The following is a 14,527-nucleotide window of genomic DNA, read 5'->3' as shown; positions in this document are numbered from 1 at the left end:
TCACGCTGAATTGATTATTAACTAAAATGACTATGCTGTGTCTAATCAAGCGAGCAGGCTATATTCGCAGAGCAAAACTAAACTGTATCCTGAACAGCAGCAGGTGAACGCTGTCCAGGGAATGGGACTCATCGGAGTTTTAGGTCCTTCAACTCTCATATCGCTTGATACAAATACTATACTATAAAAGCTAAGTATACAGGGTCATTGACGGCTCAGTTTGGTAATCATAGCGTTTACCTAAATCATATCCTATTTCGGCTTCCACTGTGCTGTTGCCAATGTGTGCTGCGATGAACCATTGGTCCGTTATTTCCCCCAGACTTGAAGGCAGCGTTTGCTGCCAGAGAAATGACTGGTGCACGGCAGACCCCTTCTGGCCACCTGGAGACATGCATCCCACACAGCTGTCATGGCTTGGTCGCTTCACAGACCTCCATTTCAGTTAACAGGCTTACAGTTTTCTGCTACACCATAGAACAACAATAACATTTATTTATAGAAATGAAGTTGATGCTACTTTAAAGGATGAAAGCTATGATGTAGATGAATGAATTTCAGTTTGTCTGACTCTATCGTCTCTCACAAGGACCCCTGACTTGCATGTCTCCATTTTAAAGACAACTACTTTTCAGATTCTAATCTCTATATACTGTTAAGTCAGATAATACAAGGAAATGAAAGAGATGAAGAAATCCAGTGATTTCATTGCTATTTTCAAACACCAGCCTTCAGCTATGATGAAACAACCATTCATTTAGCCTTGAGTTGGTATGACTGGAATTGAAGCTGTGAATGTTTCCTGTGCTCAGTGATGTTGCTCAGGGTACAGTCCTCCATTTACAGAGGACATATCGCGCTCTGAGACATCACATGCATATCAATGGAGACCACACAGAGATCACAACACCTCCTGCAGTCATCTTTAAGGAGGGTCTCTCTCCCGCTCTCTCTCCTCTGTATCTGTGTCCCCACTTGTGAAAAGAAACTTTTAATCTCCCCTCTTCTAATTCTTCTGTAATGAGGATTGAAGCTAGATAAGCTACACTCATTTCAACGATCACTCAACCCCTCTCACCATGCCACTCCTTAAAAACCAACCTCCTCTGACAAGACAAAGCAATAACAGTTTGAGCGACACTGTTCTTATAATACAGTCTAATATCATAGTTATGATATCCATGTATACATACTGTACATATCAGCACAGTTTGTCCTGAGCAATTGAACATATGAGATCATAGATATTTATATGTGTCACATGAGGTCGTGTTTGTGTTTATGAAGTAATCTTTTATATGATATATACAGCTAAATTTTATATATTACTAATAAAGAAGATGCTGTCTCAGTATACAGGTGCTGTTCAATGAATTAGAATAATTTGAAATGGTGCACTCATTACATTTTTGGAATGCATTTTTGTGCAGAAAGCAAATCAGGTGTTCACCGCACCTGTCCTACTCGTTAGAGTAATCACAGAACTCTTCACCTGTAAAAAATTAGCTCAGCTGAGCTTTCCAAAAGGCCCATTTAGGCTGTTTGACTGCGACACTGTTGTTTCATTGAATTAGAATAATGGAGAAACCATGTCATTGAATTAGAATAATTTTTATTATAATTACTGTACAATTATCACTTTCTCAGTATTTTGTGGCTGCCCCCTTGGCTTGTATGACTGCCTGAAGTCTCCGCGGCATCGATGTGACCAGCTTGTTGCAAGTTTCTGCACTCACAGCTTCCCAGGCAGTGGCGATGTTCTGCTTCAGTTGGTCCAGCGTAGTCGGCTTTCTGTCGCGAATTTTCCGCTTGACGATGGCCCAAACGTTCTCAATGACATTGAGGTCAGGCGAATTGGCTGGCCATGCCAAAACTTGAAGCTGTTTTTTAGCGAACCAATCTTTGGTCGACTTTGCCGCATGAGCTGGTGCAAGATCCTGTTGAAATATGAAGTCTTCTTCGCCAAACTGTTCCTCAACAGTCGGAATCAGGAACGTTTCCAGAACATCTTGATATACGGCAGCATTGACAGTCTTCTTGAGGAAGCAGAGTTTCCCTACACCCCGAGCGGACATGCATCCCCAGACCATAACGCTCTGGGGAAACTTGACGGATCTTTTTAGGCACTCGTGGTTGTAGGTTTCGCCACCACGACGCCAGACACGAGGACCTTGGTCACCGAAGGAGATGCAGAAGCGTGACTCGTCACTGAAGACCACTTTCTGCCAGTCTTCAGCAGTCCACTCGCGGTGTTCTTTGGCCCACTTCAGCCGTTTCTCCATTTGTTTCTTGTTCAGCATCGGTTTTACTGCTGGAACGCGAGATTTGAAGCCGAGTTCGCGCAGACGACGGTAAGTGGTTGATCTGGAGACGTCAGCACCGGTCTGCTTGTTCCACAAGTTGGTGAGCTCGGAAGTGGACTTGAACCGGTTGCTGACTGCGATCTTTCTCAGCTGCTTGTTGTCGCGCGCAGATGTTTTTCGGACGGCGGAACAGTTGGTGCGCTTGCTGCAGTTTTTCTTGAGAGCTTTGCAGACAGAAGACTGGCTGATGCCGAGCTGCTTAGCAATTTTAGTTTGGGTCAGGCCTTGTTGGCGAAGGGCTTGAATTTGAGCCACTATTCCGGTTGAGAGGTCGCGCTGCTTACCCATGATTGATTTTACAACTTAGAAATTCTACTTAACCCTGACTTTATACTGCACAGTGAACACTTTTCACAGAAAACAAAAATTTGAGCATTTATTCTAATTCAATGAAACAGTTTCTCCATTATTCTAATTCAATGAAACAACAGTGTCGCAGTCAAACAGCCTAAATGGGCCTTTTGGAAAGCTCAGCTGAGCTAATTTTTTTACAGGTGACGAGTTCTGTGATTACTCTAACGAGTAGGACAGGTGCGGTGAACACCTGATTTGCTTTCTGCACAAAAATGCATTCCAAAAATGTAATGAGTGCACCATTTCAAATTATTCTAATTCATTGAACAGCACCTGTAGGTGCGGCTTGCTAATGAAGACATTTCTATTTGTAGGCTACATACAGACAGGTGACAAGTGAGAGGAAGAAACAACATAATAATTCAAAGATGTTTGTTCACAAAACTGCTGGTTTGTTTTTGGCATGAGGCATTCAAGACAGTCTTGCAGTTATTCATCAGTCCATTAGTTGAGAATATAATTCAGTTATTTGCCTCCTTTACCTCTGGAGCAGTCTTTTCATGGTATTGTTGTGGGGAAACACATATAGCTATTTTTCAAGACAGAGCGAGCGAGCGCCCAACTGAAATTTCATGCTAGAGATGCAGAGACCAGTTTTTTCTTACGTCCTAAGTGTTCTTCAGTGAGCTGTTGCTCCACCCCGGGCCTCCAGAAAAGTTATAGTGCTCCTTGTCATTGATTCTCCCAGTCTGTGGAACTCAAAAGCAGGGATCATTCTTGTAAAAGACATAAGATCTCTCATTTGATGGTGGTGGCAGACTGTGCTGTCTGACATGTCGCTCCAAAATCACCCACTGGTGTCTCGTTGGGTGGCGGTCTGGTGACTGATGATTCAATATATTGCAAGTACATGGCAGTTTTTAAAATTCTTGTTCTAAACTCAGTGCCTGGGTTTGGATGGGACTCTTATGGGAAACATCGCCTGACACACATGAAAAGATGTCTTTCTATTTCTGGTCTGGTGCACACCAGAGAACTTAAAAAAAGTGGAAAAAGGCTACAAGACAATCAGCAGAAACTCCTAAAAGTCCCATTGTCAGAAAAGGAAAGGTAAAAGAAGTTACCATTAGTAGACACACTGCTTGACTGACAGGTTAGTGTCAGAGAAGGAATTATGCCAGTGAACTAACAACACTATTAGCTTTTTTTTTTTTTTTTAGCTAGTAATACAACAGGATGGAGAGAGTTTGGAACATGTCAGAATTAACACTTAAAACCACAAGCTATGTACAAAACACTGCATGTGGGTTAGACCCTTTTTTTTTTTATTTTTAAAGCTGATATTACCGTCATATCCAGGAATTCTAGGGGACCCTCAGACTGTGGGGCTATTTGTGTGGATTTGTGTGTACGTTTCTCAGCACAGGCCTGTATTCATAGCAGGCGGACATAGAAGTGAGTTTGAAAAGTGAAAAAGCAGAGTGTGAATGAGCATGCCTGTCTGTCAGGAGCAACACACTGTATTCATGTCCCTGTGAGAAACACTGAGCCATTCATCCCCAAAGTTCCTGCACACACACACAGATCTTGGTCTCGTCACTCTGAGAACCAACTTGTCTTTAGAAAGGAGAGAGGAGCTGTGCGGGCGGGCGGGGATGGGGGATGGAGGGTGGGAGGCTGGTTGGTGGAGGATGGATGGCTGGGGGAGGTGTCGGTAGGAGAGGGTCAGAGGGCAACCTCCCCCTCTCAGTATGTTCATTATCACAGACCCCAAACACAGTGACAGGCTCTCCAGTCTCAGCCTTAATGCGTTTTAAAAAATCACTGATGGGAATAAAGACAAACTCAGCTGTGCATCAAACATCTTTCACAAGCTTTTCTCTCACTTATCATTCTTATATTATATTATCTTGGGGATTTTGGGGGAAAATGTACAAGCAATGACCCAGTATTAATATTTGAAGTCCACAGCTGAAGTTTTTATTTGATTTAGCCCCAGTCTCCCTTTAGAGGGGCCGAATGATTGAAGGGTACTAAAAACATTTTGCCAGAGCTGTTTTTGTCAGGGGCATTTCTAGCAGCACCCCTGTGAAGAAAAATGCCTGCAACACTATGGCAGATATTACTAAATTTAGTGCAGCTGAAGAGCTTATTATTTCAGCCAGGCATAAGCCTGAGGGGGATCATGCTTTTGGTCAGGTGTGCGTGTCTGTATGTGCAACCTATTTATTTGCCGCAAATCTTGCACTCTAGTGGGCCATCAGCCTGGTATGTTTTTGTGCACATTTATGACTGTATGCTCAAGGACCTCTTTGTGATGAGTTACAATTTTTGGAAAAACCTATTTGATTGACTGTTTTGTTTCATACTGTCATTGACTGCTGACTTGTCACTCCTCTGGCCAGCAGGGGTCGCCAGTGATCACTAACTGCTTCTGTTTGGACTCTTGTCTCTGGATGTGGTCACGTTCATGTTGGTGATAGATTTTATTGGCATTTTCACTTTGAAACTGACATTTTTCATCTCTGGTGTTTTTGAATTAGCTGCATACTGTCTTCACTTCATTCCAATATACTCTCATGCATGGCTACACACTGGACACAGCCCACCCTGCACTCCCTGGTCCCCACCCACATGTCCCCAGACATGCCTTGCAGAGATTGGCATTCTACTGAGTCCACAAGAATTTATCTATTTATTTTTTCATTATCTATTTAATTGTGTGTTTATCTGACACTTGCAGAGGGTAATCATCAGGCTGCATGTGATGTTGCCAACATGGAAGTCACTGCAGTCCCCTGATTAGCAAACACACTGTCATTTTTCTGTGAATTCACATGAAAAAAGTACTGAAAATTATCAGTCAGAACAGACTGCTAATAAAATAATTCGAAAATTCCAAAGAACAGGAAAAAGACTTTGTGTTCTTTCTCTTAATGTTAAAGAACCTCTTTATATGCTGCATTTTGTGTCATAATGTCTGCAATGTAGTTTTTTGGGGAAAAATCAGCAAATGATTTAACTGGAATTCTTTTTGAAATGTGATTTAATGGAAATTATATTACGTCTTGATCCACAAATTTGTTTGCTGGTTAGAAGGGTAACTCCAAAAATGTAAATGAAGTCTGATGAAGTGGTGACCTGGTGCGATCAGAACAACTTGGAGCTCAATATTAATGACAGTGAAGATGGCAGAAGAGCTCAGAAAGAGCTTAGCCCAATTTTTGAATGTAAACTTGACTATTTCATGTTTACGGTTCTTGTCTTTTGTAGGACTTGTTTTTTGTCTTTTCTCTTGCTTTGGTCATTGTTATGTGTCTGTGTCTGTGTGTGTGTGTGTGTGTGTGTGTGTGTGTGTATACAGGTTTTTTTTTTTCATTTGCTGTCAAGGATAGGTTCACATTTTTTTTCTTATCAGTGTGAACACAAGGAAAATTTACAGCAAGCGAAGCCTGTTTCAGTGTCATTATGAGCGGCTGACTCTTGATCCATGTCAGGGATTAAAACCCTCCGTGATCCTTTAATCTGACACTGTTTGTGTTGTCCAGTAGGTGGCGAACCCGCACCGCCGTCAGTACGTCCGTGCCCCCGTGCCCACACTGAGGAAGAACTTATTTTCTTGTTTATTGTCACTTACAACCATACTTATCATTGTGTGAATCTGTGCAACACGTCAGTTTCAGTTTCTGCTATGTTCTTCCTTTCTTGAACCCAACCCATAGTTCTAAAAACAATTCCCAGCAAAGACGACACCAACAGCTGCTCCGAGTCTTCATATAGTTTGTTGTCACATGGGATTAGGAGGGGGACAGTGAACGAGGAACGCTACTCTTAAAACAGAAATGTACCAATATCATGACGCAAAGAAGTTAAAGTATTAAGTATTGAAAAAAAAAATAGGAAAAGAATACCTTTTTTCTGACGACGGACACGCGCCAGTGAACATCGTACGTGCGCGCTTCCGCAAAGCAGTGACAAAGATGGCGGCCCCCGCCGGATCAGGTAAGCCGACAGCTCAGACAGTGTTTTTCCGTTGATTTTGCTTATGATGTGTAATTTCCAACATACCATATTAGCTACACATTAGCTTTACAGTTTGAAATAGCCCAGCTGCAGTGGGTTTTTATCTATAACTCTGGACTCTGTGTGAGAGAACGTTCTGCCATTAACGCTGTTAGCTAGCTCATTGGCTAGCTAAGCTGGCCCATAGTCTTTGAGCAACAATCGGCCATCTGCAACAACCTTGATGGACAATTATGAAACCTACTGGTCTAAGAAAAGGCTACAGTCTCATTAAGTGTACACCACAGACCACATTTATCTAGGGTATCGATGGATTACTTTGTTGGGAAGACGGTGACGCCCGTGACTCGCCTGATGGGAAGATAAGTTGTTTGCTTCGCTGACGTTAGCTGGCAGCACAGCCCTGTTCGCTGGAGAGACTTGACATTCCGCTGAAAATGCACAAAACAAGCTCGTCAGTAAAAACTGAACACAAGCTATTTTATTCACGTGGCGTTTGACGGTTTGAAACATGGTCTCACTACGTATTTAATGAGGATATCTGTCCTCAACGTCTTAACGTTTTATAGTGAAGTAGGCAACTCCTTAAATAGCTAACAACGCAACGTCGTTTCTCTCCTTTAGCGACACCAAAGATAATAACTTCACCTGATGGCAGGTTGGACTAACTATTAAAATGATATCTGTCTTATGATCACCCTGCTGTTATAAATGAAGGCTCATCAGATACGCCTATTGACATACTCACAACTGCTTGGTGGTATAAGTTCAATTTAACAGTACCGAGCATTACACCCGTTTGGCCCGTTTAAACGTCCTTAGGATGTCACAGCTTGTTTGGCCATCCACAGGTTTCCTTAGTGATCTGTGCAGTTGACAGTCAGTGTTTTAAGAGACATACAGGCATCTGTGATTCAGATGCTTAGTCCTTCATGTGTTATGAATCAGATCTTACAGCTGTAGAAAAGTTCTCCATTGAAATGTACCTGCAGTGACAACATGGGCCATGCTGCATTTAAGTACAATAAGCCTTGTGTACAAACTTCTAACAAAAATGCTTTGACTTCCTTCCTTCTGCAGTTGCATTTAATGTTTACAGTTATTTGCCAGCAGTAAACACCGTTATTTTCATTATTCAATAATGAAACATATTCAGATTATTTCTGTGCACTTCCATGAAATCTTGAAGACCAGGTATGCTGGAAGCAGCCGTGCAAGACTGAGGTTCTGCCACTGGTTACACCTGATGCAGTTAGTCACTAGACCTGCAGCAGGTCATAAGAAGAGTCATAAATTATCGTTCATATAACATCCAGATTATTTTGTCCTCCAACATTAATTTAATACAACTAACAAAACAGTTGTTAATAATCGTACCCAACTCAGTCATTTTGTTATGATTTGGAGGTTGCTAGATGATGCAGTGTTACAGAAGGAATCACTGACAGATTCAGAAAAATTTGAAATTATATATCTTCAACTTATTTATATGTGTTAGTTTTAAAATTAGAACCAGTTTCTTTTGGCTCAGCCTCGGTTTTTGTCAGGGACTTCTGTTCAAAGTAAGAGTATGATAAGACTGAATTTTCTCCCAGTGTGTGATCAGAACAAAGTCATTCAATTTTTTTTTTCTGTGTGTGTTTAGTTGTAGTTCCCCGCAGCTTTCGGCTGCTGGAGGAACTGGATGAAGGCCAGAAGGGAGGTGGCGATGGTACAGTGAGCTGGGGCCTCGCAGATGATGACGACATGACACTAACTCACTGGATTGGTATGATTATTGGCCCCGCCAAGGTGAGCCACCCCCAGCGCCTCAAGCACTTTGATATATCATACTGCTCTTCTTCAGTTGACCAGTAGGCTTCCAGCATTGCACTTGATTGAAACATTTGCTTTGAACAAAAGACAAAAGGGCGCATCTAACAAAGTTGAGGATTGTACAAAGTTGAAAAATAGAAAGCATTGGGTGCAATTTAGCTCGTCTCACTCCATTTCAAGCCAGTACATTAATGACACATGTTGCTTTTGCTGACCTGAATCAACCTCTTGTCTTGTCTCATAAGAGAAGAAAATGTGAGTGATATTGTGAACATGTAGTCCGTTGTTATTTGTGTGGGTGTGCTGCACTTGCATAGTGCAACACTGTCGCCTCACAGCAAGAAGGTCCCGGGTTCGATTCGCGCTGCGGGCACCGGGGGTGTGTCCTCCACCATGCCTTCGGTGCCTGCTGCTTGAGGAAAAAGGCCTTTCTGTGTGGAGTTTGCATGTTCTCCCCGTGTTCACCTGGGGTATCCTCCATAAAATATACCCCCACTAAAAACATGCAAGAAGATCACCACCTGACCAATGGTGACACAAGGAACTGGGTCCCCGGGCGCCGGCTGGATGGCAGCCCACCGCTCCTGGTCTGCCGCGGAGGAAGGACGACCAGGATGGGTTAAAGGCGGAAGTCAAATTTCACCAGTGCATGGCGTGTGTGGGCATGATGCATGTATCTGTGTGACAAATAAAGGGGATTGTCCCTCTGATTCTTCTAGCAAAGGCGGTGAGCACTCTGAAATGGTGAGCATATGGTACATGAGGTTGCAGGTATGATGCCGAATCTTGATCAGCTAATGTTCAAACAGCAATACTACTGTAAATATGATGGTAACACCTCTTATTGGAGATGAGCTGTTGTAAACTGAGCTGGATATGATTAATTACCAGGTGGATATAGATTTCTGCAGCCACGGTAAAATAGATGAGCAGCAGGTGACAGGCAGTTTGAACTCTTTGATTGGACCTCCCACAGGTCATCAAGGTAAACAACACCTTCTCATTGCGTTGTTTGTCACAGTATGGCACAGCCTGGGTATCTCAACTGTGTTAAAATTCAGCACGAGGATAAAGCATAAAGTCAAACGCACAAATGCCCAGAGGCATTACATTGCAGCCTGTTTTGTGATTGCCAGCTGCAGCACTCTTGCTCAACCCTGGAAAACTTCAAAAACTGTTGTCTCCATTAGACACTTGTAGACATGCAAAAATAGGAAAGTTTGGTCCATTATCAGGTAATATCTGTCTGCCATATGTCTGGGACATTGAAATCTTCCAGGACAGCTAGACCGGAACCGATTGGAAACTATCAACATGTCAGTCATTGATGGAAAATGTAATGTAGGTCAAGCTGAAACGCAAATAATTGTAATGTCTAAGTATGTAGATCATTTAAAAGACATGTTCATGTTGAAGTTATTTACATGTAGTATGTCTCTTGTATTGATTTTCCCTCTAATGGACATAATTCACAAGATGGTTCAAACCTATGTATTTTTTTTAGAAGGAATAATCAAACACTAGTTGGCCACTATTTTCTCAGCCCTTGGGTGCATGTTATTAGAATGAAACTATTGTCCAACCAAAACACTCTGCCCCAATAGCTACGTTTTAAATGCAAAGTAAAAATTGTTCTGAACTTTGAAATAGACATTTCAGACAAGTCAGTGCACTCTGAGGAGCTGCATGTGTTTTAGTTTGAGTATCTGTTGCAGTGTGCAAGAAGATTTGAGAAGGAAGAGCCAACATCGTGGGTGGTTGTGTTTCCTTTGATGGTACTTTCATATTTCTGCCTCCCCTCTAGAGAGTTAAGATGGTGAAGCACTTCTTGTGTGGTTTAAGAAGTAAAGAGAGGTGCATGCATGCACCAGTTAGCTTGTGTTTTTGCAACACTGAAAGTAGCAACATTTATCACTGTAGTGTAGAAACAGTTTTACAAGCATGTAAAGATGTTGGTAGACTGGTTGCAATGGTAGTAAGTTAGGGTGTGAGACCCCAAGGTGACAAGAGCAGGTATGGCCTTTTCCAAAGACCAGCATCTGCTTCTCAATGCACTCAGCCTTTCCTGCGCTGTTCACACAGGTATTGCAGTTTTCAGCCTCCCTGTCACAAACTGACTGAAGAAGGCTCACTGGTCCAGCAAAAGGATTGCTGTTGTTGTCTGCAGACACAGAACAGCACGGAGCTGCTGTAAGCAGCTGTAATCAGAGTCGAGACTTCGTTCTGCTTCGTTACATGTCTGTACATCTCTTCACCTAACCACACCGCCCATTCATCACTGATAAGATGAATGTAATGATGATGTCCTCACTCTCTGAGCCATTGTTTGCTCCTTTATCACTAAACTGTAGATGTTTGGTAAAGGCATGTTGAGTTGAGACTGTTTTGTCTGCAGCTGTTCCAAGGTGACGAATGCACTGTCAAACTCAATCAATGAATGTGGGTAGTCGATGGAAACAAATTGCTGAACACCACACACCAACACATTTCCTTGACTATCACAATTTGAGCTACCCTGCCGCCCTTTTTGTTTCTTTGCAGACTGTCTACGATGGCAGGATATACAGTCTGAAAATCGAATGTGGACTCAAATACCCAGAGCATCCCCCTCTTGTGCGCTTTGTGAACAAGATCAACCTGGCTGGCGTACAGAGTTCAAACGGTGTGGTGAGTATCCAAATTTGAGATTCAGGGGTTGTATTTACAAAGTATTTTATTTTACCAGTAGGAGTCCTCCTGAATGATTCTTAAGAAGAAAAAAAAAACCTGAGCTAAGAGTTTCCTCTGAACATCTTTCCACAAAGCTGCTGAGAGCAACTTTTAGAAAGGAACTGAAAGAATTCTTGAGCTACGAAAAGGGATGGAGTTAACCCTGTTGCTGTGTGAAGACCTCATGTTTCTGACTGAACTGACTTACTGTGTCTACGGTGAATGGTGTGTGTTAGTGACTGTTAAATGAAATATTCACCCATATACAGTAGTGCCATGAAAGTACAATATTGACTTTTTTTCCAGTTGCCCAAGCAAATCTACATCCTTTTGATGGGGTGATTCCACATAAAGTCACAATTTTACCAGGAATACTTCCATGGCATTGAAATCAGTATACTTAATTTTTGGTTTGATGGAGGAGTGAAGTGGTGTGTGTGTAAACCATTGTCTCTGGTATTGCTGGATTTACTTTGGATTGTTAGTGAGCTGTTCAGAGTCTTATTAACCCCACCACCAAAATGTACTTTCAAAATTTGATTCTAGGTGTATTTTTCCAAAACACGAACACTAGCAGGTGCATTACCTGCAGCCGCTGACTGATTACAAGCAGGTCTCTGAGACTGAGGAGTCCTCTGGACTTCCTAAAAATGTTCTCAGACTCAGGAGCTAGATTTAGGTCGCTTTCACACCGGAGCTGTTTGGTCTGCTTTAAACGGACCAGAGTTCGTTTCCTCGGATAGTCCGCTTTGTTTGGGCAGGTGTGAAAGCTCATCCGAACTCTGGTGCGGACCAAACAAGCGAACTCTGGTCCGCCTGAAAACGTGGGTCTCGGTTCGCTTGCAAGTGAACCCTGGTTCAGTTCGTATGCAGTGTGAAAGCTCACCGGACCAAACACAGGACCAAATGTACGTAGTGATGCCATATGCAGTGCATCTAGGGTAGAGGAAGTACAGCGCACACTCCAAACCAAAACAAACATGGCGAGAGGACAGACGTGGACAGATGAAGAGCTCAAAGCTCTCCTTGAAATATGGTCAGATGACCACATAAACCTACTTCTGACATCCACTCACAAAAACAATGACATTTTTAAACAGTTTAGTGAGAAAATGGGGGAAATGGGTTTTAAACGAACAAACTTCGCATGATGCTCCATGTTTACTGTTGTTTTTCTGGGCTGGGAGGGAGGGATTTCCCCTCCTACTTTGTCCAATCGACGAGCGCCCCTTTCAACCACGTGATGCTGCTCAGAAAGTTCGGTGCACTTTAGAAATCACAGTGTGAAAGCAGAACCGAAACAAGTGATAAATGCAACAATGTTGCAACTTTCAGCTCCCCAATCGAACTGAGTCCGCTTGGTCAGGTGTGAAAACCACCTTAGCCTTGCCTCGTGAATCGCTTTTAGACCAAAAGCTCAGCAGTGTAAGTCTAGGACAGGCAGGCTCCTTAGTTTTAGGAATTTCTCCTAACCCGACCAGTTAGGACACTTCGCCTATAAAATTTTTTTTTTTAGTTTCTATTTGCATTTTGATTTTTAAAGCGCTTAAAATAATTTAATTACACCATTTGTGCCAACATACTCCTTTAGCCCTAAAGCTGCATTTTCCATATTTAACCTTATTGCCAGACAGATGCCAGATAATAAAAATATCTCCCCATTCTCTCTCTCTCTCCCCCCCGCCCCCCTCCCCTTTCAGGTGGACGTAAAGGCGATGGCAGTGCTGTCCAGGTGGAAAAACTCCTACACCATCCGGATGGTGCTGCAGGAGCTGAGGCAGCACATGATGATGAAAGAGAACAACAGGCTGTCCCAGCCGCCCGAAGGCCAGGTGTATAACAACTGAGGCCCCTGCTGCTGTCCCTCCCTATCATCCATACACGCACACACGCACACACACACACACACACACACACACACACACACACACACATATACACACACACACACACAGCATCCTAAATACTTAACACTGGCTCTACCACTTTCAGACTACACAACCATCATGTAATCCAAGACTCTCGACTCCCACTTCCTTCCTCGGGAGCCTCCCATTGGACAGAGGGAGGGATGTGCAGGTGAACCTGACCTCCTCACCCAGTGCCCAGTCATCCATTAAAGTTCACAGTGCAGACCAGATGTTACAAAACAAGAATACTGTACATCTTAACTAATGTTATTTTTTATTATCTTTATGTTCTACATCCGGATTGTAAAATAACAAATGACCTGATTGAGTGTACCAATTATGTGTGTGTGCGCTGGATTCTTCACAAGAGTTGGCAGTCCCTGTTCTGGTATTGTGGTGAGGGATTTGAGTCAACTCGCTACTCTTCAAAACAAATATACTTCTGTAACCCTGATTGAACTGTTCAAATGTTGGGATCTTGTGATTTTTTTTTTTTTAACCTCAACATCTTGCAGTATGTTGAAAGAGAGGAAAAAAGGTACCCCACACAATGCTTTGCTTGGTTTCTCAGGCCATGATATCCTCAAATTCCCCAGCTTCCACAATCCCAACGATGTGAATTTGACGGGCCTTCCTGAAACAAGTGCATGTCTGGTACATGAAAATACACTGCTACTAGACATTCAGCGACATATGTATCAACGGGGCACTGCTGGCTCATCACTCATGTTCTCAGACTTGTCTTCTGTGTGCCATATGGTTCATAGCGCTTTGTGATAGTGATTGATTATTAGCAGCCAGTGGGGAGGGAGGGGGGGGTGCTACAGATCCTTGTGCTTTCTCTCTCCAGAGAACATAGTTTGTGTGCTTGGCACCTTTTCAGGATCACCACTGTACTGTGGCCTGTGCAGAGCAGGAGGAGCTGTGATTTTTTTGTTTGCTGTTTTTGGGTCCTTGTTTTGGTTCTTTAGTCTCTGGGCTGACCTATGTATACTCCATGGAGTCGTCTCTTCTCTCATACAGTGAATGCCCACTTAACGCAATGTACAGCATTGGATGTTTATTTTATAATGGGTTGAATCTAATCAGGGTGATGGTTACCTGTTGCATGGTTTTATTTGAATTAAACGTTATTACTTTTGCACACCTTTGTGTCATGATTCTCTAAGGCAAATTTCAGCACTCTGGTTTCCAGTCATATGGAAATACAACTTGAAAACAAACAGAAAAGTAATTGGTGTCTTCCTGTAGCAGACTTATAACCTAAGTCATTCATAAATTAGAAGCGCCAAACATTTTAATACCCTGTTTCTTGACTGTTGGTCATTGACTAAAGTGCTTTCCATCAAAAATGTATCTTCTCAGTATATTCTTGCCCACTGTATAGACTACTTGCAATGTGGCGGTTAAAGG

The 14,527-nt window shown here is 42.7% G+C and overlaps 1 protein-coding gene across 1 annotated transcript; it reads left to right on the top strand.

Moving 5' to 3' along the window:
• Positions 1 to 6,506: 6,506 nt before the first annotated feature.
• Positions 6,507 to 14,260, top strand: ube2v1 (ubiquitin-conjugating enzyme E2 variant 1). Its single transcript, XM_076750260.1, has 4 exons — positions 6,507 to 6,659; positions 8,326 to 8,471; positions 11,037 to 11,162; positions 12,905 to 14,260. The coding sequence occupies exons 1-4, from the start codon at positions 6,638 to 6,640 to the stop codon at positions 13,049 to 13,051; spliced, it is 441 nt and encodes a 146-aa protein (XP_076606375.1). The 5' UTR covers positions 6,507 to 6,637; the 3' UTR covers positions 13,052 to 14,260.
• The last annotated feature ends 267 nt before the right edge of the window (positions 14,261 to 14,527 follow it).

The sequence above is a fragment of the Chaetodon auriga genome, chromosome 2 (assembly GCF_051107435.1).
Source record: "Chaetodon auriga isolate fChaAug3 chromosome 2, fChaAug3.hap1, whole genome shotgun sequence".
Lineage (NCBI taxonomy): Eukaryota > Metazoa > Chordata > Actinopteri > Chaetodontiformes > Chaetodontidae > Chaetodon > Chaetodon auriga.
Note: the sequence above shows the minus strand (reverse complement) of the source record. Positions and strands in the feature narration are given on the sequence as shown.